The sequence below is a fragment of the Patagioenas fasciata genome, chromosome Z (genome assembly GCF_037038585.1).
Source record: "Patagioenas fasciata isolate bPatFas1 chromosome Z, bPatFas1.hap1, whole genome shotgun sequence".
Classification (NCBI taxonomy): domain Eukaryota; kingdom Metazoa; phylum Chordata; class Aves; order Columbiformes; family Columbidae; genus Patagioenas; species Patagioenas fasciata.
In genome coordinates this window covers 1,350,399-1,377,361 of record NC_092560.1, presented here as the reverse complement: position 1 = coordinate 1,377,361, position 26,963 = coordinate 1,350,399, and the positions used below count along the sequence as shown (strand labels likewise).

The 26,963-nt window shown below is 38.9% G+C and overlaps 1 protein-coding gene across 6 annotated transcripts in view; it reads right to left on the bottom strand.

Annotated features, from left to right (window-relative positions):
* Positions 1 to 26,963, bottom strand: part of MCTP1 (multiple C2 and transmembrane domain containing 1) — a 280,175-nt gene that overhangs the window by 158,504 nt on the left and 94,708 nt on the right. For all 6 annotated transcript variants that reach the window (XM_071802132.1, XM_071802129.1, XM_065861272.2 and 3 more), the window contains exon 2: positions 14,700 to 14,814. In XM_071802132.1, coding sequence (XP_071658233.1) covers positions 14,700 to 14,814 — 115 coding nt within the window. The remainder of the gene's footprint in view (positions 1 to 14,699; positions 14,815 to 26,963) is intronic.

Sequence of the window (26,963 nt, the reverse complement as noted above, 5' to 3'; positions counted from 1 at the left end):
ACCTCAGGGTTTGTGTTTCTGTGCTATGAAGGTAGAAATCCACTAAGCTCACATTGATCCATCTCTGGTTTAAAGCTGAGAACTCATTATGTCCTCTTAGTTAAAAGCCCCACAGCCTTCACAGACCTCTCCCATTCCTTGAAGGGAGACCATCAAATTTTAAAGGTGTATGTATAAAGAACAACAAGATTAAAAAAAAAAAACCCAAAAACTAATCAGCCATGAGATCTTCCAGTAACACCTTCACTTAATTGGAGGGCAAAAGGAGAAGCAGAGGCCAAAACTTGGTTCTGTCTCAGTTCCACTGAACCGCATCAAGCCACCTCCATCACTGCTCTATGGCACAAGGTCCCAATTTTAATATCCTTTATCATGGAATCACAGAATTGTTTGGGTTGAAGGGACCTTAAACCTCATCCAGTCCAATCCCTGCCATGGGCAGGGCCATCTTCACCAGCTCAGGTTGCTCAGAGTCTTCTCCATACCCCATATAACCTGGGATCCCTTTTCCTTCAGCAGAGGGCCAACATTTTCCCTAGTCTTCCTTCTAACACAAACATGCTTATAAAAGCTTTTCTTATTACCCTTGAAGTCCCTGGCCAGATTTAATTCTACCTGTTATAACAACAACATCAATAATTTTCACAAATATTATGTATTTTCTATATAGTAATCTTGTATTCCTATTAATATTAAACCATTAATGCCACATAACGCATCTGTTACTATATTATTTAGATACATTATGTAATAATACAATAATATATATTTTAAATCAACATCAAAACTTGAATTCATGTATTTGAAAGAGAAAGTCCAGTTCACTTATGACCTTATTGTTAACAGACATTACAAGTTCATGACCCAAAACCAGAAAAAAAGAACAGCCTCCAAAAACCTGGTATCTGTCATGTATTCTTGTTGTTCAAGTCTCAGGCTTTTAATCTGTTTCCCTCTTGTTGAGCCATAGAAATGAATCTGACGAACTAAGTTATAATTGTTTAACTATTTGTCTTAGATGTAGAAGTTAAGAACGTCATTATGAGCCTTCACACATGAGTTTAAAGCCCTCTCTCAAAAAAAGCCACAAATTGTGAGACATTGTCCTCCTTTTTGCACAGGGTGGCAGCCTCTCTTTTCCATCCGTCATTGCATCCATCGTTACATCAAGGTCAAACACGTCTCTCTCTGTGCAGACACCTCCTAAAATGGATTTTGCTTTTCAAGTTGAGGGCACTGACTACATCTCACAAGCAGATATAGAAGATGATTAAAAAAAAAATGCTGCAGAAATATTAAAAATGTTTATTTTGAATAAACTCTTTTTCAGAAGAAGCCAGAGCAGTGAAATGGAGTGGAAATATAGCAAAATAAAACTTGGTCAGAATAATAAAGTTGTATTGCATTTACTTAATTTGTTCCCAAGGGTTCATAACAGTCTTTTCAACATTATTAGGCCACTTGTTGAACAGACTTTTTTTCCTTAATGAAATCCTATTTAATATAATACAATAAGCTACTAACTGAACAAAATTCAAAGGTCCACAAGACCAAGTAATGAGTGTGAGACCGATCCCCCGTAACTGACGCTAATGAGACAGAAAGGATGAGGCAAAAGTCCCCGGATTCCTCTGAAGGGTGTTTGCACTTCTCTCATTGTGAACAAAGTAAAACTAACAGCATGTCTAGAAAACTTCAGATGAAGATCTACCTATACTGTCTGGTAACCAGACACTGAAATCCTAATGGAAAATTTTTAAATCTAAAAAAACCCCAGAATACAATATAGATGAACAATACTGAAAAACAGCTGTTACTTCAGGTAGAGATGTTTTTATGCTCAAGCACATTCATTTTTCCACCACTGCTGTTCACTCACAGTTTAGCATTTGAAACAAAACCAAAAGCCATATGCAACCCCGCTTTGAAAAACTTTTCCATGGTTCAGATGCTCATCAATGCACAATTTAGATTCTAGTTTTGTTATTTTTTTTTTAAGTTAAAAAGCTAACTTTCCCCCGTGGATGACCTGTTTTTCAGAACACTGAGGAAAAGATTTCAAAAAGAAAAAGAAGCAAATCAGAGAAACTACCCTCTTCTGCCTGTGGCTTTAATCATAGGGAAAAAGGCAAACAAACCAATTAATTCATGTTTTCCCTGTAGTTAGTTATCACTGCTGCAAAGTAGAGCGCTTGGTCGCAAGATGTTTCTTTTCCATCTACAGTGGTACAAAGGTTAAGCAGTAATTTTACAAAGGTTGCAGCCCCATCAAGTTCCTAATGTAAATTGTGAGCTCCTTTGGATTCATCACACACACAGAGTAAATAACACAGTTAGACCAATTTCATCCTGGTGGCTTGAAAAAACACAACCTTCAAATACCATCAACTGTAAATCGCAGTAATTAAATGGGATTTGCTGCTGTACAGGATGCATGAGGAACACTGTGGGAATAAGAACAATGTCAAAAGCAGCAAATACCCAATAAAAATTGGGTGAACAGATTTTTTCATCACTGCAAGTAATCAGGCAATGTACACATTTCTAAAAGTACTAATAAGGTAAGAGCGTGTTCTTAATTTATTTCAGCTTACAAGTATAACTAAATATCTGTCACGGTTTTCTAGTATTTCTCCATTTTACTTTCATTTTTGGAATTGCTTCATTCAATCTGCAATTATTTGAAAACAAAGGAAACCAGTAGAGATGCACAATGACTTTGATGTCATAATTCATTAGAAGTTTAATTATTAATACAAACATTTGTTCCTGATTGATTGCATGAAGAGCATTGACATCCAACTCCTTCCCCTTCTCTCTGACTCCATCCAGTCACAGCCAAGAAAAAGTGGGGGATTTTTACAATCCAAACTACAACACAAAGCATCTCATAAAAAAGGATAGAAGAATATGTTCAAATTTTACTCAGAATAGTAGGGAAACTACTTATCACAAATTATGGTATATTAATTAAAAAAAAAATGGACATATAATTATTATTATTTGTCCTTTACAAGAGCTGCCAAGCCTTCTCATTGGTCTTCAGCAGTCTCCTGAACACCAGAACTAAACACTATATCACTAAAAACTACAGTTTTTTCATAAATTATGCTACTTTCTGTCCTTCCATCCACCTATCAAGGAATTATCCATCCGATTTTCCTAAAAAGGACACTAAATAAACACTTCGGGAAAACTGGTATCCTAAGAATGAAAACGCCAATTACAAATTCACAGTGAGCACACAGATTCTGCAGGATGCAGAGTTCTTCTGCTCAAAAGTCAGCAGGGAATACAAAAACTTCAATTATTCAGTGCCTATTAAAAAAGTATTGCTTATAACAATCACAGCTTTTTATCTTGAAGTCTCACACCCGCCACAAATAAGGCAGCTTTAGCACTGTGTTTCAATGTAGCCCACGATAAGCATCTTTACTTAGTTTAGAAAATACTAATTTAAACAAACATTAATTATGCTTATGAAATTGAAAGAATGAAAAAAGACCTTTTTGGTATAGGACAGAATAAGCAAAAAGATGGATAGACAAATTTACAATAGTCAGCCTAAATACAAGTGAGTATTTACATTTCATTTTAAGCATGGCTGAAGTCAGATTCATTTAAGTAGGATTTAAGTGTGCTATGGAAATGTTTTCCTTGCAGTTCAAATTATTCTATTTAATATATTTTAATATAAACAGAATTACATCCCTTAACCAAAGGTAACATGGTTTACTCCACCCCTAAAACCTCAGGACTGAAATTGCAATCTTCCCAAAAATGTTTAAAATCTTCCTGAAATTGTTCAAAGTAACACCATTTTTTATTTTGTCAGGACAGCCAGTTTTTGCAAAATCAATCCAAGGTTTCACCTTTCCTGGGACAAACACACCTTTGTCTGAAAAGCAGAGATCACTGCTGGTCTTATACTTTATACCTCCCAGTTTTATAGAAATAATCTTTTCGATATACGCTTGCAATTGACACACGCATGAGTTGCCCTTGTCCATGTGCAATGCAGTCAATGATATTTTTCTCCATTTCCCGAGGGGAATGATTTACTATGCACTGAATGCAAACTGAAATAAAAGCTGAATCTTAAAATGTAAAATAAAAATGCTGAGTAAAGTAAAAATAGAACCCTTGACATATATTTGGCACAATGAAAAAAGGAAAAATGTATATTTAGTAACCTGGTTGAAGCTGATACTCATTGCATATGCAATCGTAATTAAAGTTGCATGAAGGAAAACTTACACTACTAAGAAACATTCACAGAAACATACTATGCGAATCTCACATTAAAATAATATTTTAATTTATGAGCTAGAAAACCTTAAGGCTGTTATTTCCTTATTTGCATATAGTAATCTGGAAAAAATGGACACAGTAGAATTACGCTGACAAAACATGACTTTCTATTTCTTTTAATGACCAGACACAGAGGTGTTTGATGCCATCTATTGACTTTGAATTAACTTTCCACCTTATTCCAGTGCTGACAAAGTTCTCCTGCTTTACCTCCACAACTTTTTAGCTAGAGCAATAATATGATTCAAAGCTTCACTGAGAGGTTTATGACTCGTGAAGACTTACTTGGTGGTCACCTACTTGCATACAACGATCCAGAGATATATGCTCAAATATACATGCCTTTTCTCCTCTTGTAAATATTTCAATTTTCTTTGAAAACGAAAGCTATTAAAATGGTATGAAAGCTCGGGCTCTAGAAAAAGAAGCAGTAAACACTTATATTTGTAATGTGCAATGTTAGCACAATGCTCTGCATGTCTAGCAAAGGAAAAATCCATTCAGCTACACAACACATCGTCACATGAAATTAAAGTGAATAATAAACACATTGCTACCACGCTAAAGAATACCAATCATGGCAATCATAGACTCATAGAATCATTTTGGCTGGAGAAGGCCCTCCAAATCATTGAGTCTGACTACAACCTAACTCTAGCACTAAGCCATGTCCCTAAGAACCTCATCTAAACACATTTTAAACCCCTCCGGGGATGGTGACTCCACCACAATTAAACTGAATCTCCATTTGAGATTCATTATTAAATAAAGGTATTTGCTGAATAAGCAATTCCTTGGTGCATTTATCATTGAAGAGAGAAAGAGAAGACATGGCTTTATTCTTAGTATTAGTCTTAAACAAGAAATAACCACTTCTAAGTACAGGGTGGGGGGAAACAACCAATTAACCAACCAACCAGCCAAAACCAACACCACACACGCACACACAAAACCAAACAAACAGAAACCCCAAACAAACAACCAAACCAACCGACCCAACCCAACCCAACCCAACCCAAGCCAAACCAAAGCAAACCAAAGCAAACCAAAAAACCACAAAAACTCAAAAGTTATATTAAAAAAAACCCAAAAAAAACCCAAAAAACAACCACGTGATCCCTAGTGTTTTTCACCAGAATCTGAAACACGTTTTGATTCTTTTTATCTCTTTTGGAAGTAATACAAATGGAATCCTAACTATGGTTTTATACTTTGGGGAAAAAATGCTCCAATTTATACCCCTAGACTACAACAATTTACAATGAAGAACTTGAAGAAGTACTAGGCCATGTCGTGGGTGATTTGGGCCAAGTGTATTGGTCAACACACAGGCAAATAACGTGACTCACACATCAAAAAATCCCTCAGGGACTGGAATAATGGTAACACAATAGGAAACTTCAACTTGTGTCCCATGAGCATGTCCTGTTGCTCTCATAGGGATCTTTCTGGCCTACAACAGAAATTTGGTCTGCTCTGTAACAGACTGTCCTCACTTAAACTCAGCTCTTCCTTCCTTCTTAGTCTTGTGCCACTCAACTCACACCAAAGGTTCCACATGCTATGAAAAATGCAGTTTTTCTGCTGATGAAATGATGTTTTTTACACTTCCTCATCTATCTGTATCTTCCCGTTGTGTACGTCTACATGTTCAGATCAAGATCACCCGGGGATGGACTGTGACTCTGATCCACTTTCCTGTTTGGGACACAGCCACAAATAAACGAAAAAAATGCAAGCCTACCAAGAGCTTTATATCATTTCAGAAAAACAAAACAAAATAAAACAAAACAAAAACCAACCAACCAAACAAACCCCAATCCAAAACCAAACAAAAAAAACCACAAAACACCCACCACCACCAAAACACACACAAAAAAAGTGCAGTTAGGGCAATTTTACAGAGAAACACAGCAGTTCAGTTTTCCTGAGTTGAAGTCAAATTCTGAGCACAGTCAAAGCTGAAATAACTTTTAGGCAGACAATAATGACCTCTGGATTCTTACAGTCACAAGACCTCCCAGGAGAAGACACACCAGAGATAGAAACAGCCTCAGCAACGCGAAGTTTCAACTCGTCTCATTTTTCTGTCAGGTCTTCATGACAGATTTTTACTGCTCTTAGCCAAAAGTTCATTTCCCATTATTGCTACCTTTTGCATTATATGTAGCTTAACTTAGACGTCAACATCCGTTCTCCAAACTCTGTACTATAAGACAATAACAGCATCAATAACAGAAAGCAATCAGAAATGGAATACCTACAGTAGAATTATTAGCCTCTCTTATTGGTTAAAGTCTCATTTCTTAGTACAGTGAGAGTTACCAAGAATATGGCTGTAGCAAATCAGCTAGAAATCCATAGAGAAAACAAACATCATCAGAATCAAGATACAGTATTTTGATTGAAAATCAAGTAATTTCTTACCCTGATACAAAGTTAATACTCCCAGTCAAACTGGTTTTCTTAACAATGAAAAATAACTACTCTACTTATGATTTTGCCTTGTTTTATTTCCTAAACACTTTTCAAGGATATCACTGGAGAAATCAGTCCAAAAAGGCTGCAGAAGCTAGGATTAGTGAACCACAATCTTTTGTTTTCAAGAGGTCTTCTTGAACTTAAAGGGGAAGGGATATTTTGCAATTAGAAATGCCAGTCAGAAAAGTGTAGATAATGAAAAGTGTAACTAGGTGGCAGACAGAAAACACAAGATCTTCTCTTTGTATGGCTCATGGCACCTCCAGAGAAATTACACATACTACGTAGTTCAAAATACTGCTTTGGATAGAGCTGAAGCATTGAAACAGGAGCGTAGGAAGGGAAAGATACAGAGGGGAAAATATGATTGGGTTATGCAAGAGGATTTTTGTCTCATTCACCCTTCTGCAATGAGTAATTCTGAAAATTCCTATTTTTGCCTTTAATTACAACAATATTCCCTAAGTAATCAGCAAAGACCAGAATGACTCGGTAATTAAGAGTGTCAACAATGTGATTGCAGTAGTGCCATCGAATGATATGTGTTTGAAAAGTTTTACAAAGAGTTTTGGGCATCACCTTTACTCATTCTCCTACTGCATTTTGAGATCATCTGGATGGGCAGACATGACCAATAATGCCTTAAAACAGGGGAAAAAAGAATCGCTGACTTCACACACTGGAGAAAAGATTTTTGGAGAGCTAGACTCTGAATTTCAAGTTGCATTATACTTCAAGTTATATTATAGAATCATAGAACAGTTTGGATTGGCGATTTATGAGGGCTTAATGGAGAGTTTCTCTAGCTTCTCAACCCCTCAAACAGTATTTGTCCCAAAAAGGTATGGGTAATTTTATTATGTCCCTTCTCTTGCATTTTTATAGGATTCAGGTTTATTGTACTGACTATTTTATACATTGACTGTTACAGGAGAGTAAATTCTGGCCCACTCAAACTGATGAAGGTTCTACCACCAGCTTCAACAGAACAGAAATAAATTAAGTAATCATAAAATCTAGAGTATACCTGAAATGCTCAGGAGCCTGATGTTCAAAATGGCTTGTGTTTTCAGAACCTACAATAAACCTGTTTAGCTAACAACTCAATGTATCTGCCATCTCTGCTCCATATGAATTTTCCCAGTGTACTGCAAACTGACATTTTCAACTTCAGGTGCCTGAATGCAACTAATCAAAAAACGTTTGGAAAAAAATAATTAGTGATTTTCGCATTTCTTAATTATACTTTTTCAATATCCTTTCGGTCGTATCAATAAACATTTCTGCATATGGTCCAGAACTCTCATAAATAAATGGATGGCCATTTGGGGAATTATTATTGTTGAGGGTTTTTGTATTAAATTATTCACTAAATTAAACAGGTTGCACATCACAGACGTAGGTTCTTGCTGAAAGCACCCTCCAGCTCCCCCAAAACACTGCCTTTTATTTGAGTGCCTGAATAGCAGGGCTGTGAGGAGGTTGGTAAAGAGTACGAGGTGATGATGTGGGTGCTTGAAAAACGCCTGACCCTGCCAGTTTCTGCAGGGGGTGTCCCAGTGCTGACAGCAGCTTCTGCCAGGGGAACTCACAGCAACTGCTGCTCCGTCCAGAGCTGCCAGGACTGAGTTAATTCTGGAATTCCTGTAGAAATGTTCACTTCAAAATGCCAAGGAACATCTGCTAAGCTACCTTGTCAAGCTATTTAACAGTCCCACAATTTACTTGAGAGCAGAGTCCCCCTTAAAGGCTTAGGAAAGGGCATTTTGCCACCCCCTTAGGAGGCTGCCATGTGGTTTCCTCAAGTGTTTCCTTCCCCTTGGGATGGAGAAATAAGGACAAAAACCCCCAAGGGCCACAGTGTGTTACAAGAAACACAACAGATCAGATGTCTACCAAAACACAACGGAGAACAAGAGTTCAGCAGGGTGCAAGTGATGGATTGACTTTTTTGCAGCTCCCCTTGCAAAGGGGAGAAGCTGTTCCCTCTGAAGTTCTCAAGGGGACAGTGTGTACGACCCACAGGTGGGAACTTCCCCATGTGCCTAGGAATTCCTGGCTATGATAGACACAGAAAGACAACAGAAGAAAACGCTGCCTGTAGACCAAATATGAGCTGTTTGCTGGATGGAGAGGTGGAGGTGCAGTGAGGGACCTGGTGGTGAGAGCAACCACTGCTTCATGTTGGGAGCAGAAGGAACCAGAGCAACAGATCTCTTCTCTCTGCTGACCAATGACAGAAGCCCAGGGAATGGTAGAAAGATCACAGAATCCCAGAATGTCAGGGTTGGGAAGGGACCTGGAAAGGTCATCCAGTGCAATCCCCCCATGGAGCAGGAACACCCAGCTGAGGTTCCACAGGAAGGGGTCCAGGCGGGTTTGAATGTCTGCAGAGAAGGAGACTCCACAGCCTCCCTGGGCAGCCTGGGCCAGGCTCTGACACCCTCACTGAGAAGTTGTTTCTCCTCAAATTTAAGTGGAACCTTCTGTGTTCCAGTTTGCACAGCCCCTTGTCCTGTCACTGGTTGTCACCCAGAAGAGCCTGGCTCCATCCTCCTGACACTGCCCCTTTCCATATTGATCCCCAGGAATGAGTCCCCCCTCAGTCTCCTCTTCTCCAGCTCCAGAGCCCCAGCTCCCTCAGCCTTTCCTCACACGGGAGATGCTCCACTCCCTTCAGCATCTTGGTGGCTGCGCTGGACTCTCTGCAGCAGTTCCCTGTCCTTCTGGAGCTGAGGGGCCACAACTGGACACAATATTCCAGGTGTGGTCTCCCCAGGGCAGAGTAGAGGGGCAGGAGAACCTCTCTGACCTACTGACCACCCCCTTCTAATCCACCCCAGGACACCAGGGAGGGTCAGTGGGACATGAGGAAAAGGTTCTTCCCCCAGAGGTGCTGGACACTGAACAGGCTCCCAGGGAGGTGTCACGACCCAACCTGACAGTGTTCAAGAAGAGACTGAACACCGTCCTCAGACACACGGGGTGACCTGTGGGGTTTTCATTGCAGGGACAGGAGTTGGAACCGATGATCCTGTGGGTCCTTCCAGCTCAGGACATTCTGTAATTGAGCTCACCTGCAAAGGACTTTGGCACCTTCTGCAAAGCGACTTGCTCAGATGCCATAGCACACTACAAGAGTGTGCAACCAACCCTCTTCCCTTTTTGCTCTTCCACGTCACAGCAGGACAACTATGCCCTGTGACCATCATGTGTCCAAGACCTTGCATGAGACCTGGTCAGGAGAAAATGCCTCAGGCATCTTTACTCAAATACACACAGAAAGTGCTGCTTACCTAATGAGCATGTACCTTTAAATAAAACATTCTGTAAAAGGTTTTACACGCTATGAATGCTGGCACACTTATCCACATATATTTACATGAATTCCAGAGAAACAAGCATGTCAAGCTGCCATTTCTTGTTTCAGTATTTTATCCTTTCTATCTCTGTAATAAGGAAACTCAACATTATAAAATTAGTTCTGCCAGACGTTCGTATCCGAGGAGTTCTTTAAAATAACTGGGTGTATTTTTAACTCAGATAAAACTTAATATAACCCTTCTGAAACACCTTCATATACGCTAACATTCTTGCCCAATCTGATTCAAACTAAATATAAACTCTTTGATTTGCATCCAAAAAAGAATGATATCTGATTTCCTTTCTATTAAAGAACATTCAAATTCCATAGCTCCTTAATGTGCTAAATAAAAATATAATTAAAAGCTACTTTGAGGAATGTTCACAATTAGCACCATGAAAATACTGATTCAAGAGGACCTTTGAAAATAATTTAGCATCTGGCTACTTGTTATAGCACGACTAACATTTCTCTTTGGTTATTGCCTTGGACTATTTGCCACATTCAGAGGTGGTGCAAACACTACACTAGAGATTTACAATTGATTTATGCCAATAATCCTCCTGTTTGCCTCTCCTGGAAACTGAACAGGGGTATGTTCCTATCATTTTCAACTCTGTGACAGACATAGCGATATTTTGCAGTAAGTAAATCTGTTCCATAATCCTGGTTCACCTGAATCATAAGGATGAATTTTTCCATCCCTAAACTATGCTGTATACATTATATTTTAATCAGTATCTTACGTCACTGAAACCCACAGTTCAATGTAAAAAACATGCTCTGCAGTTAGGTTAAAATGAAGTATTTTAAATATTTTAAAACCGTGGCCTTATACACAGGTTTGCTTTTAATATTGTATCATTGCTCAAAATTAGGAGCATGTTAAAGGGTTACTTAACCATCTCACTTGTTATCCCATCGGCACTTACTTTGCTTCTAGAATCTGAAAATGTAGATGCTATGCAGAGTTATTTGGCAGAAAAAATATAAAGTCTATTTGTATGTTCTTGCACTACTGCAGTTCTTCAGATTCTCCTGGTTTGGAGTAATGTCTCCCAATTATTCTCAATTTAAGCAGCTAGTTTCTCACTGATTTGAATATTTCACATCAGAAACAGTAAATTTATCAAATCAAAATGCAGTCCTTGCGCTACACAAGGGTACGAATTGCACAATTTCTGGTTTAATTCCTGCCTTCTTTGGCTGCAGGTTTCAAGCACTTAGGGATCAATTCCTCAGCTGTTGCTACAAAGACAGATTCTCTAGTCTTAGGAACAATTGCTGAACTGCCTTCTGCAGAGAGACCTGGTGATTTCATCCACTTAGAGGTCAAGGCCTCAGAAAATGACAAACATCTGTCTTCAGGAACGGAAAGTTTCTTGTAAGATTTCATGCAGAAAATACATTATTTCTGATAAATATGGGGGAAAAAAAAGAAAAAAGAAAAAAAATCAAACCAAACAAAAATCCCCCAAACAAATAAACAAACAACAGCAACAACAGCACAAACAAAAACAATACCTAAAAAAACAATCAAGAAAACCAACTAAACAAACAAACCATGCTTCACTTATGATCAGAGAAAGTATTTTCCTTGTGGTTTTTTACAAGATCAGGTCAATCTTCCTGCATTTTGTAAAATAAACCAATTTCTACATTTTAAAGCCAGAGGGGATCAAATTCATCATGTGCCTAGTTTGGTTTTTGACATAACACAAACCACAAGGCTTCTTGGGAATAATCTGTACTACTTACTTCCCACCTTTCCTACAGTGAAGAGCAAACCAGCATTGCATATTTATCAAAAAGCACAAAAGGGAGTGGAATCCAGGCTCCAGGGAGGTAAGAAAAAACTGTGAGGAGTACATATTTAAAACCTGTTAAAAGATATTTTTATGTGTTTCTTTTGGCTAAAGGGAATGGTAGAAAACCAACAACTGACATGTAATTCCCCTTTTCACCAATTGTGCTGTAAAATTTCAGTTGGCATCTCAAAATAAGTCTCTCTTAAAGCAAAAATGGATCAACCAGAAGGGCTGGTTGATTCACTGGTGGCTTGCTGGTCGGTTTTTAAACAGTATTTAAGATATTTCAAAACATCTATAAAAACATGTTACAAATATGAAGTAGCTACATAAACTCTACATGCAAGAAGTAAGAGAATAATAACAAATCAAAGGGGTTGTTTTACCCTAAAAATCTTAGCTCGGAAATGCACATGATATTACATAGGCACTGTAAATGACAAAAAGCAAATGAGAAATCAAAACTGAAAAGAAAAACATAAAGATGTAGGGTATAAAGTTAATCTGCTAATATCACAAACATACCAGATCCAACGTTGCACAGTTTTTCCCAAACCTCATGAGAAACGGGCTTGGAAAATGTATTTTGAAATCTAGCTAAGTATATGGTTTCCTTTTGGATGTACTTGAATAAAGCAGATTTTATAAACTGCATTTGTGGCCACCCCAGGATATTCACAGAAGAAAAAATGTAAACTGTCAAATCACACAGCTGGAAAGAAAGCTGGATCTGACTGAAGACAGCGTTTCTTGTGAAAATGAGGAGTTAAATTGAATAGTTACATTTCCTCTTGTCATATTGCAGACACCAGAGTGAAAATATTGCCTGTTATAAAGAAGGATTATTGTCAAGATTTTGGGAAGACAACAGCAGGTCGTCTCATGAAGAACGTTCTGTTCTCCTTCTGTTGTGACTATCAATGGTGCTATTTATCAATTAATAGTCATAATTAATGCTGGCACTGCTAGCCACATGCACGTAGCTGCAAATCTTTCGCCTTTATTTCTGAGATTGTTGTGGTGTCTCTTTTTATAAATCTGGGGAAGACGAAGTGTGCAGAACACTCACTACGTGAGAGTTCAACTTTGCCTTCCAAGACTGCAACATGTTCAGCAGCAGGTTTCTGAAGATACGTGACACTGCAGTTCAAAAATCAAAGAACAAGAAGCTAAAATTAAAATGAAATTATTTTCCACCATGTAGTTCAAGTATTCTTTCAGAGGCAAATTCACAGTACTTGCAGAAAGTTCAATTTTGGGGCTTTAGGCAGAGGATTTGGAGAAAGTTTGGAGGAATGAAGTGTCACAGACTTACAGACTGAGATTGCTCTGAGACAGTCCTGGGACAAATCTTTCAAGCTCTGGTTTTAGTGTCTAACATATCTGTCTCAGTAGCTCTGTGTAAGAATATATAGCAAAATGCTAATGTTCTCTAGTGTCCTCCCAGACACCAAGAATTTAGAGCGAAGATCTCCAGGGTCAGATGTGTTTTCTTGCATTTCAATGTTCTTTGTGAGCTTTTCTTCCCCGAACTCACTGAATCTCCTCTTGTGCCCACCAAAATCTCCACTAAGAATTGAGTTTTACATGTCCAGTTTCCTACTGAAACACCTGTATCACGGGTAAAAAAAATACGGATGTTCTCCTTGCATACAAATAATCACACTTACATTCACATTTTTTTCATTTATAAATAATCTGAGTGATGCATATGACTGAATTACAACATATCATTCAGAAGCTGGACAAGTATCTCTAGCTTGTAGTACATAAACCTTTGAGTATCTATTTTTAATGAATGTCACGCAAAGCTTGATCAGTATATCTAGGGGAAGAATATACTGAAAAGCTTATTCTTGCAACAATAAGTGTAGTAAAATTTCAGTTTCAGTGACATAAATATCAGTGCAGCAATTTCCTAAGAAGCTAAAGAGCCTTCTTGATTTCTGCTACTGTATTTGAGATCCAAAATCAGTCAGGTAACTCCATCAGGTAAGCATGGAAAGGTCTTGTACAATACTATTTTTACAGTTAAATTTATACTGTATCCAGCTTTTTCTCTCTCACAAGGAATCTGTTACGGGAAATCCAAAATAGGTTGTTATTCAGGTTTATCATGTTCACATTGTTGTTCAGGAAGTGGATTATTGACCTATCTAATTTTAAATACGAGCTGCTGTTGCGTGTAGAGTCACTGAGTCAGCCTGTTGTGTTCCTGTGGGTGAAAATACCATTTAGGAATCCTTTCCATGTCCAAACCAGGTGTGTGCTACATGTCTCAGAGCACGATGTAAAATGTCAATATGTGGCCAACAGGTAAAGCCTGGACACGTCAAATACAGGAGTTTTTACTGTTATTGTATTTAAATGCAACTCTAGTATTTATCCCTCAACCTGTCAAGGAACAAAATAAAAAGTGATTGTGTGAGCAAGAAAGCCCGAATCTTCATGGATGAAGTAAATCTATCATATCTTTCTCAGTTTGAAACATTCAAAAGAAGGAGGAAAATTAGCTAGCAGAAAAATTAAACCAATACTAGCTAAATCTTATTTCTCCTCCTGTGTGCATTTAGCTGGCCCTAGCTCCTTTTCCTTCATGCTTTTGAGTCAAAGAACCTCTGGATGATTTCAAGCAGAGTTTAACTAACATATTTACAATTCATACCTTAGTTGTAACTTATACTCTCATATAAATTTGGCCAATCGACAGGTAACTTCCCCAACATCACGCTCACCTCCGCGGTCCCGGGCTGCCAAATTCTGTCCTCTTTTTAGCGTAATGTCCAGCTGGTACATTCCGGGCTCCCCAGAGGGAAAATCTGCATTACTCTTTCCAAGCAGCTTTGTTCTCTGGAGGGGAAAAAATAGAAATGCAATAGCTAACGTTATTTGAAGTTTCATGTAAGGTATTCTTCTCTTTGATATCACCATCCTGTTGAACTGCAACAAGGCTGTATCCCATTCCCTCACCTTAGCTTTTTGTTGTTGTTGTTTGTTTATTTGTTTATTTTTTATAAAAAAGAAGGTTGACATCTCTAAGGTTAAATTTATAAATTAAAAAGGTGGTTGAAAAAACAATTCTTTGACATCTGCCCTTAGCATGGCAACCTCAATTTTTAATTACATTCACATACACTACTGGCCCACTAGAGCAGAATAAGTAAGAAATAACAGACCCAAACCTTCCAGCACTATTTGGACTAATCATTACCAATACCCTCAAATCCTATATTTATTCAAAAGTGAAAAGTTAGGCATTGCATAAAAATACGTGAGTTATGATTTTTACAGCTACTGCAGTATTTTGTAAGATATGTATATTTTTTTTTTTCCACAGAGTTATGGGGGAAACTGCAGGGACAAAAGGAAACCATAACGACATTAAACGCAGATGTAGGTCTTAATTTCTAACACGTGCCTTCTTAGCCTGCCTGTATGCCAGGGAAAAGATAAGATTCTTAAAGTAGTTATTGGTATAAATTATATAATAAAAAATAGAATAAAATAAAGGAAGTCAGAATAAAAAGAGCTCTCTGGACTGCATGAATAGTAACCACATTTCTGTCCCCAATGACAAAGTATAGAATTTATATTTCTGAATATGTATAAGCTTTTGAAAAATAGTTTTTAATCCACCTCTCTATAAGAGCATCTAATTACAGTGTATGCTTGGCACATCACAATTAATTTTAAGACTAGAACAACTGTATCTATTATACATTCACAGTACACACAGGAGCTTCATACATTATACACACGGAGCACCATTGTTACATATTCTCATGCTGGCAGCTAAATCTTTTAAGACCAGTGCTATTAATATTTTATTATGTGATTAAGGGTCTCCCGCAAGAAAAAAAAAGGCAGCATGATAGCAAAATCTCGGAGAGCATGTGTGTGCTAAACACTACACCGCTTCAACAACAAACTTCTGTTGTTTATCTTCCTTTTCTTTTTAAAGTAGTAATACATCCAAAGCATGAATGAAGGCACAAAACAAATGCATTTTAACATATGTTTTATTCTTGTTATTCCAGAGTCAGGATGCTGAGCCCTGGCACATCAACCTTTGCTGCAGCACATCACATAGTGATGTCTCAGCAGTGAAACTGTCCAAAACTACTACAAATCAGAGAAAATAGGTAGATGAGCTCTGATTTGACAGGGGGGGTGTTGTTCCTGAAATCTCTCAACATTTGTCTTCTAATTTTGTCTTTGTAAGGGAACTGCTGAAGTGTACCTGTAGCTACCAAAAGACCTTGCAAAACTCTTGCAGAAGGCACCCATCACTTTATTTTAAATGACTAACATCTCATTCACCATCTCTTTTTTCTTTTTTTCTTCCCTTTTTTAAATGTAGTGACTGCAGAAGGAAACGAGGTTGACAACAATGAATTTCTGCCCCACCTCTGCAACATTTAACATCTAGTCCAGTGAGAAATCAATTAAACATTGTAGGCTGCTCTGATCCTCATCCCAGGTCCCAGTGCTTGTTGGGTCACTGTGAAAGAATAAACTTGTGCTCTGAAGTAAATAATAAACACCAAAACTTTACTTCCCCTTCCTTGCCCTTTTATTAGAGCTTGCAGACACAAGAGAAACGTGATGTGTCCCAACATTTATAACCTTCTCCCCAGTTCTTTCTCACAGCTTCTCCCCATTTCTCCTCCAAGCTACAACACAAGAACGTTAAAATTCCATGGTTTAAGCCTCGTCATGATGCGTCCTTTTTTCCATTTCTTACGCCCTTATCAATGCTTTTCCTTCCTTTTTTTTTGTTGCAACAGAACTTCACTTTCTTTTAAACATTTTCATTAGTTATTTTTTTCAGAGAGCTGCACAAAGAGGCCAGAAACACTGAAGTAAGCAATGTACCAAGCCTACAGGACGTAAACAGTTGCACAAATGAAACAAAAAGCAAAGAGATATTAACTACTCCTAATTATTACAAAGCCAAACCAGCATTTCCGCGTCAGAACCGCAGCATTTCAAATATGCAATTAAAAGTGCGAGTTGCCAGAATAAATGCAACTATCAAGAAATCATTTTTCAGCTACATTTTAAAATTAACAAGTTCAAAGCTAAAATTGCAACTAGATAAAAAATGACCACTTTTGCACAGTCTGTGGTTATGAACTGAAGTGAGAAATGTTTAGATAAGAGACTTGAGAGCATCTGTGAAAGCCCACAACTACCCCAGCCACAGAACAGCTTCAAAGCCAAATTTTCTGAATGTCTGGATTCCAGATAATAACATCAAAAAACAAGATGTCTGTAGCTAGAAAAGAAAAAGAAAATCATCACAATTAGAAGGTTTTGTGAGCTACAAGGGTGTTTCTTACTGAGTGCTATGGATGATGACACCAAGCCTGACAAAGCAAGGGCATGACTCCACTTCTAGTGTCTAAAATGTGCAGAAGGTCTTGAAATTACTTTTATTAAATCTTTAGCAATCATGTTGAGGTTCCAGACAAAGACCAGAAAGGCAAAATCATATATGCAAAATCTCCCATGGGAAGGTAATGCCTGAATTTATTCCTTCGAATTAGCTTTTAGTAGTGGTCTGTCATTGTTTTACTTTAAAATGTTTTTTATAGCTGAACTACAACTAAATTTTTGGACTCTATAATTTCCCATAAAATTAGAATTTATCTGTTTTATGGGAAATGTATGTGTAGCTGAGGAGAACACAGAGCTCGCACTGGCCACACTTTGGTGGCCCCTACAAGTGGTACTCCTCTAAGCATCTGTTTTTCCAAGAACTATCTCCATTTACATAAACTCCTCTGACATCTGAAAAACAGCTATTTCCAACAAAGCCAGGGAGCAGAAATAAAAAGATCTTTCAGTTAGGTTCCAATTCTGTTATTCATCTGGGTTACTTATCCGCTCTAAGTCAGCAGAACCCTTTCACATTGGAAGGATACAAAAGGCAAACCCACGATGAATGGGGGATGCTCCACCAGAACAACCACCAACAAACAGCAAAATGGGTAACTTCTACCTGGAAAACACCCAGTACTGAATTTTAAGAGCAAAAATCAAAGACAGCATTACTACACGAGTGTGTATTAAGCATAGTGACGGAGCTAAGCTGTTAGTCTAATCGCGGGAAATAATATATTTGCTCACTTTTACAGAAGCTCTGGGGTTTGGACATGTACTGAGTCACCTGCCATTCTGGAGTCATTCCCTGGCCACAGCCACATTATGGGCCATATGAACGCCAATGAAAAGAGTCTGTGCATCCTAGCACCAAACCCCCCCCCAAAAAAATCAGTTTTGTGATGCCTGTGGCTAGTATCCATGAGGCGCTCCTGCTATCCAAGCTAACACAAAGCCCACACTATTGTCAGGAGGGTAATTTAAGGTTTTGATTAAAAAAAAAAAAAAAAACAACCAACATTTCTGTGGTATATAAAAATAAAATTAACTGAATTTTCTCAAAAATATTCGCAGAGCAGCTGGAAGGTCTGGCTGCAGCTACATCATGAAGCTGTTCACTGCTAAACCCTCCGTGATTCACTGATGTGCAAAGTCAGGCAAGTGCTTCCACCTCTGTTCACACCATGAGAGACACTTTGCTATGTTCTCCAGATTTAGCAGCTCAACGGCTAGATGAACAAACTATTTTTTGCAGCTGAGTAAATGTCGAGCACATAGAAGGACTGTAAGGTAGCAGACAGCTACGTACATGTAGCTGCACACTAGTAATAAAGGGAAAAACGTAATTTTTTTGTACATCCAATTACTTTAGTCGTAGGATGTGTTCAGTGGTCAGAACCCAGTCCCATCTCAGCACTCAACAAAAATGATGCTGCTTTGAAAGTCACAGGATAGCCAAAATCACCGCCATTCTGACATCATCTAATTTTTCACCATTTGTTTAAAATACACAATAAAACAAAATAGATGGTGAACCTGACCCTGGTCAACAGGTCTTTACAAAGTCAGAGGTAAATCTGCTGAATTCAGACTAGAAATTTATGGTTGAAAGATGAGAATTGGTAATACAATTTGTGCTGTCTTCTTGCAAACCATATCACAAACTTTCAGGCTAACTCATTAACTTCTCCCAGACTGAGACCACAAAGATTACTACCATTTTTGCCACTGAAATCTATCACTTTTTAACATCACTTCAAACACCAGCATTACCCTTCAGAGGTCTTAATGTTTCCAACAATTAATCAGCTGAACCAACCCAACAAAGCATTTTGCTGCACTCCTACAGTTTATAAACCGTACACTAGCATGACTCTGTGTCAGCAATTCGGGGGGTGTAAGAGATTTAAGGAACTCTCTGCTGCAGAAAACAACTATCACTTAATGGGAACAGATCCTAAAACTTGATGTAGTTTGGAGAATGGAAAATATTCGGCAGTTTGAAGGAAAAAAAATTTAAAAAATCTGCTCCTGTAATAGAGTCTGCCTTCCAAAAAGGAAAGAGAAAATAATCATTAGCAATACAACTTTAAAACAAAACACACACTAAAAACCCCAACCAACCAGCCCAACACCAACCAACCAAAAAAATCCAGAAAACACCACCACAAACAAAGAAAAAAGATCCCACCCAATATCAAACACTTTCCTATGCTTAGAAGTCTATCCTGAAAAGGCATATGAACTAGACTGAAGTAACAGCGTTTCCTTAGTCATTTAAGTGACGGGTTACAGCTCTGTCCATTTGCTGTTCTGTATCAATATTCTGACAGAACACACTCATAAGATAAGAAAAAAACACTTATTTTTGCCAGCATAAAACAAAGGCATAAACCAGCACTTCCTTTGCTAGACAAAGGAAAAGGGGAATGTAGCAGAAATCACAGAAAGGAGTGGCAAGGGGAGCTGGAGACCTGATTGCCCTGATTATCCATGTGCCAGAGTTGTCACCAGAAAATTGCACGGTGAAACTAAAATAATGAACTGGCCATTCCTTTCATAGTTCCACACAACAGGTGAAATGAAATCAAAGTGTCCTGCGAAGAGGAAGCAGCAGAAAGTCCACAGTCAAAGGTTCACCTCATGGCAGGAAATATTACCAGCTTTATAACAGAAAAAAATAGCAAAACGTTTGAATTAATGTAACTGTGTCGTCAATATTGCATAAGCAGAATTTTCCACTCCAATTACTGCCTGGGTCAAACTGATTTCTTCAGATCATCTTAATTTGTCAGAGCTTCTTGCTCTGGAAACACCTGCTTGCAAGAAATTAGGAAATTCCAAATATCCAAGTGGCTGCTGGTTCCTTGTCAGTGCAGCCACTGGGAACGGATTGTGCTTCAAAGTTATGACAATAAAGTGACAAGCTATCTTCAATTTTGCTGAAAGTGTCTACCAATCTAACGTAAGAGTTATGATGATTGTGTTCTACACAACACCTTGTGTGTGACTGTTCCAGTTGATGGCAAGTCAAGAAGAACTGAGGAACTTTGACTAAAAACAGTTATTCGACTCACTTAATCTCATTCATTTTCTTTTCCCTAAATAAAAATGTATAATGTGAATCCATTTCAATAGCAATATAAAAGAACATTCAGGAATTTTGAACATAGTTGGAAATCTGCAGAAATTAATAGCAGCATTTTTTATGCACTAATAATGTGCTTTTTGGTTAACCATGTATGTGCTTTGGATGGGACTGGTTACTTCTGTTAAAGCTTGTCACACAACAGATGTTTCTCATAGAAAAGACACGAGTATCTATAACGGATGTGAAAAGACTCAACTGTTGTTGTGAAGATTTTGAATTGGATAAAATGTGCTGAGGAACTGCAAAAATCAGATTTTGCACATGTGGTCTTTATCACACAATGGCAACAGTGCATACAGGCTGGCCTGAAATGTCTGGATTACCAACAACTATGATTTCAAGATTATTTATGCTAAATAAAGAGATTTTTAAAGTTTGCATTAATCATGTAGATACCAACATTTTTATACACGCTGTTGTGCTCTGCATATGACTACCTAGTTCATATTGTCACAAAATACACCGTATCTAGGGGAGAATCACAAGCGCATAAAAGATTGAGCCCCTTTTGGCAATGACTGAAAGAGCTATTTAACCCACTTATTCAAGAAAACCCTTAAGAATCAAGCAGCAATACTGACCATTTCCATCTGCAGAATAATGGGAATATTTTTGTGACATTTATGCTAATTGTTGCTCTTTGATTTTATTTGAAAGCAATCAAAAGCAAATGCTCATTTTCAGAATCAAACTAGTTACTGTCAACAGCTTGCTAGATATCCTTATGAACATGTAATTAACAACGCAGAAATTATAACAAAATATGCAAAAGAATAAAGTATGGTAGCGTATTAACATTTTGAAAGTTTTGGTGTTCAGAAGTGCACATCAAAGCACTTTTTTCAGTAGAAACACTAACCCTGTCTGGCAGCAACATAAACCAAACAAATACCGATATTGACAAAGTGATCAGAAGAGATTCCACCCAGCTCTTACTCCTTCCACCTGTCTCCATATCCTGTTTGGGGCTGGAGAACTCGTTTTGATGCCACTTATTCATTCAAATCTACTATAAAATTTGACTGCAGTATCACAAAGGTAGGAAAGCAAACGAAAAATAAAAACAAATAATCCCTTCTCCACCAAGATTATAAATTTATTATTGGATAAAGCAACCACAGCTTCCTTCCCAGTTTTGCTACACTCCACCCTGGCCTCCCCGCCCTCCCCCACGTTATTACCCTTGCTTGTTATATCACAAATTAAAAGTTCTTGTCCGGTCTATTCTGTGAAAAACAGCTGCTGTAATGATGCCAAATCCTTCTGGGGTTCTCGGTGTTTCTAACAGACACGGTAGTTCACATACATGCAGCAAATGGTGCGCACAGGGATTTAAACAGCAAGCTTTTCAGCGACTGAGGAAAGTCTTTGTTCTCATCTATAAGACAGGGTGGGTAACTGCTGCATTTTCCAACTCCATTTCCTCGTTTCATTCTTAAAAGTATATTGCCTCAACCTCTTTTTAACAGGTTCTATTAGAATTTTTGCAAAATCTGAGTACATTTTACCACTTTGTTTCACCTTCTATGGTATTGCTTGGATAAATCAAACCGTTTTAATCTACTATCGATAAGCAACACTTTTGTAGAAGACACGGTTTTAAAACTACTATATTTGGTATTTTGGCTATTGAATTACGAATTTGGAACTAGAGTTTGATCAAGACTGTAATTACAGAAATATCGGTATCAGTCCATTGTCTTTAAAACTGTATATTTTTTACCAGTACTCCAGTATGGCTACTGTTTTTAGCTAAATGTGCTTTTGCTAAAAATTCAGCTGGTTTAGTACTCAGACTTTACCCTTTGAACAAAGTGATTTGTTATAACCAATTAGTTTGCTCTGGAACCATTTGTTTCACAATATCACAGTATCATTTGTTTCACAATATCACAGTATCACAATATCACAGTATGTTTGGGATTGGAACGGACCTGGAAAGCTCATCCAGTGCAATCCCCCATGGAGCAGGAACACCCAGCTGAGGTTCCACAGGAAGGGGTCCAGGCGGGTTTGAATGTCTGCAGAGAAGGAGACTCCACAACCTCCCTGGGCAGCCTGGGCCAGGCTCTGACACCCTCACCAGAAAGAAGTTTTTTCTCAAATTTAAGTGGAACCTCTTGTGTTCCAGTTTGATCCCATTACCCCTTGTCCTATCATTGTTTGCCACTGAGAAGAGCCTGGCTCCATCCTCGTGGCACTCACCCTTTATATATCTACAAACATTAATAAGGTCACTCCTCAGTCTCCTCTTCTCCAAGCTAAAGAGACCCAGCTCCCTCAGCCTTTATTCATAAGGGAGGTGCTCCACTTTGTTCAGCATCTTTGTTGCCCTACGCTGGACCCTCTCCAGCAGTTCCCTGTCCTTCTGGAGCTGAGGGGCCACAACTGGACACAATATTCCAGGTGTGGTCTCCCCAGGGCAGAGCAGAGGGGCAGGAGAACCTCTCTGACCTACTGACCACCCCCTTCTAACCCACCCCAGGATGTCATTGGCCTTCCTGGCCACAAGGGCCCAGTGCTGGCTCATGGCCACTCTGCTGTCCCCAGGACCCCCAGCTCCCTTTCCCCTACACTGCTCTCTAATATGTAATTGCCCAGCCTATACTGGAACCTGGGGTTGTTCCTGCCCAGATGCAGGACTCTACACTTTCCCTTGTTAAATTCCATCAGGTTATCCCCCGCCCAACTCTCCAGCCTGTCCAGGTCTCTGGATGGCAGCACAGCCTTCTGGAGTGTCAGTCACTCCTTCCAGCTCGGTGTCACCAGCAAACTTGCTGATAGTACACTCAATTCCCTTGTCCAAATCGTTAATGAATATATTGAATAACATTGGCCCCAGTACTGACCCCTGAGGCACTCCACTAGATACTGGCCTCCAACTGGACTCCTTACCATTGACCACCACTCTCTGGCTTCTCTCCTTAAGCCAGTTTGCAACCCACCTCACTACTCTATTGTCGAGACCACACCTCCTCAAGTTAGCTGTCAGCTTTTTCCCTGGCAATGCTTCTCCGTTAAACTGGGACATGGCACATCCAGCGCAGGTTCTTCTCCAACAGCCCCAGTGGTGGGGCTGACATGGAGAAACCCCCATGGTCCTTCGCAGCAGGACAAACCTTCCCAAACCATCACAGGAGTCTCCTCAGGAGCAGCCGGTCGCTGGAGATTAAGGGAGGGATGGGTTGTCTACAATTCCAATTTGAATAACATTACAGACCTGAGCAGGAACAGATTAAGTAGTTGCGCTGGATAGATCCATGCACTTCTGATTTGACATGTCTAATTAAAACTGCAGATTGGCACAACAGCTAGGGTATTCTTACTGTTTTCTCTTAAAAAAAACCCCTCTGTGACACATAACAAGGAAACATTCTACTTTGTTCAACAGAAAACTACGTTCTACAGAAGATAACCATATTTCTAAGTCACACTTTCAGCATCAAACTACACAAAACATTAAACAAAAGTGGCCGCAACCCTGTAAATGCGTACACAAATGCACACATATCTGAATACAAATACACAGGAACAGTAACCCTCTATCCCTTCACAGCACATTCAAAAACTGATACTGTGAACTGCTATTTCAGAAATCCAGCAACAAATTTACTCACAACATGGTTGCAACATCCAGTATGAACTGAAGCTTTGTGTGCATTGGAGGAAAACATTTTCTAAACACGTTATCTAAATTGCCTTGCCTTAACAGCCTGTAAAATTCAGATGCCTATTTCTGTAGAACTGAAAGCAACGATGATAGCACAAAAATAACTCATTCCTGACTGTATATAGTTATCTGACATTATCTCTATTAAAGAACAAGAAAAAAGCTTTATTTTCTGACATCCAGAAATAACTTCCTTTTCAGAACCAAGATACAAACCAGGAAGATCTGCTTTTGACATGTTCCTAGCACAAAACTTCTCCGGTTAAACCAGCACTACTGGAATGTACCATAAATACCTTTACAGAATTATCTTTTCTCACTGCATAGAAACTTGCAACTGCACTGAAGACAGACACACGGTTTCAATACGGTCTCATAAGTACAATTACTCACCAGGGACTTCAGATAAGTGGGGCAAAGATGTTTGCAGGCAGCAACTGTAACGGGGAGCACTTTGATCTGAAGAAAATGCTTCCAAAAAGTGGAAATCACATTAATCTCAACCCACATTCAGGTCAAGTCCACAATCAAAAACACAGAGCAAAGTTCCCCACTAGTGAAGGTCTCAAAGTCTCTGAACAAGACCAAGAGTGTCTAACTGTCCTTGTTTTTTTAAAGGCATTTTCTTGCTTGATTTTCAATATTCTCTATAAAATCTGGTCACAGAAAGACTTCCTATTGGCAATGGTTAAAATGCTAAGTCCACAAATAGTTAACCAAAAATCCAGTGTAAGTACTGCAACAATTAACGGCGAAGTAGAATCTCCTAGAAAATAAAACAAAACTATGCACAAACTACAACTTGTGATGAGAAGGACGATCAAGTGTTAACCACGTAACTTTTGATCTTCATTAGGAAAGCCTACAAACATCTAAGAGATGGCTCTTAGTTCTGATAGGTTTATGCACATTATTTTTTTCCCTAAGAAACCCTACAGCCTTTCAGGTATTATATTCTTAATGAAAGCTCATTAATTCAACCAAAACATCTGCTGCGTAACCTCTGATGGAAGAATAAGGTGCAAAGTAACGACCACACACATCTTCTGCAGTCATCTATCCAACAGCTAAATACCCATATTGGAGTATCTGGGGCAATGAGACCCTCAGCCCACCTGCAAGATGCCTGTTAAGGAATAATTCAAAGTTCCGAATTTTGAACATGGTAAAAAGTAGGTACTTTGTACTGAGAAGATTTGTAATGCTATTAGGCTTAACAGTCTGAAAGAAGCCATAATTAGAGTTATCAGATGTTCTTCCTATCTACAGCAAAGCCTAGAATGGTTGCATGGTACTTTAAGACACTCTCCACATGTCTTGAACCAAAAACTGCTTAAATACAGGAAAAAAAAAAATAATAGATGCATTCCACAGATTAAAGCTGCAATAGCCACACATGTAGATAATTTTCGTGCTAGTGATGACCAGCAATGCAGAATTCCACATTGGGAATGACAACTGATGCTGGCATGGGAGACCACGGTCTCATGATACAAAATCACAGTGCTTCACTGGGGTGAACATTTTCACAGTTGCAAACCTGAATTTACTGATCAGGCCTCTCAAGAACCTCATGGAAGCCCCAGACAGTTGGCATTGTCATCCTGTGGCCCTCAGAAATAGCTGGGGATGGCAGAAAACACAAGTTCCAGAGTGCAAACAAAGGTGGTGAGATAAGAAAAAGCTGTAACCAGCTCGAATCACCTACTGTTCCCAGTGGAGAAACCAGCTGCAGGGTGGAATATAGTTTGCAAGGACAAGTACCTGTTGTAGAACAGGAGGAGGCCCAGTCCTCTCACAGCAAAGCCCACTGTTGCCTGGTCCATACCCAACACAGAAAATCAAGCCAATCTTTCACAAACCTGACTGACTGTCCACATTTTAGCTCCATCACTGGCTGTTGTAAGATGAGAATGTGATAAAGCTACTGACTCAGCAGTGCTCAGAAAGGTCCTGAAATGCTGTGAAAATGGGGACTGGACTGTACGAGTGTCCTTAAGAACACATCTGAATCTCAGACTTATTTATCAAATTTCAGAGGGGGGAAATACCTTTGCAAACAGAGCAGACAAAGCCCACCCACCACAGTCATACTGATTTCCTAAGCAGGAACGAACTTTCTGTGAACAGTGGGATCCACCAAGGGCACATGTCCCCATCATCACACATCAGCTTGGGGCCAGCATCGCCAAATGCCAGGCAAAGTGGGAAAGTGCTTTTGAATGAGCATTATCCAGTGCATCTCTGGCAAGTATCACAGAGTGACAACTCCCAGCTCCAGGATAACCCCTAACGTCATAAATAACTGATAAGGGCCAGAGAAAATGGAAGAGAATGCCAGCAGCTTTCCAACAGAATGCCTGTCTGCTCCGCAGTCAAGTAACTATGAAGCTGTGCAGGTGAGGCAGCACCAAATGTAGAGCATTTTCCCACTAAAGCTACTATTTATTTTCTTCTGGCACTTTCCATTGATGGGTTCTTTTTCTAAAATATATGTAAATGGTTATTAAGCTGCGTACTACAATGCTCAAGTTTCAGGCAGGGAACCAATGCCTAACTTTTGATAATTTCTGGAGGCTCTGTATCAATGTTCCTTTTTGCAAGTGGATGCAAGTTCTCTTCTAGTCTTCCAACAGCTTTTTTTAAAGTAAAACACAATATAAAAGGACTCCATTTATTGAAAAGTGTGCACAGCCCACAGGCTTTGAGCAAACAGTTCTCAGTGCGTGTATGAGGCACCATCGCTACTCTCCTCCATCAGTTACTGAAGATCTCATAATATTGTACAATTAG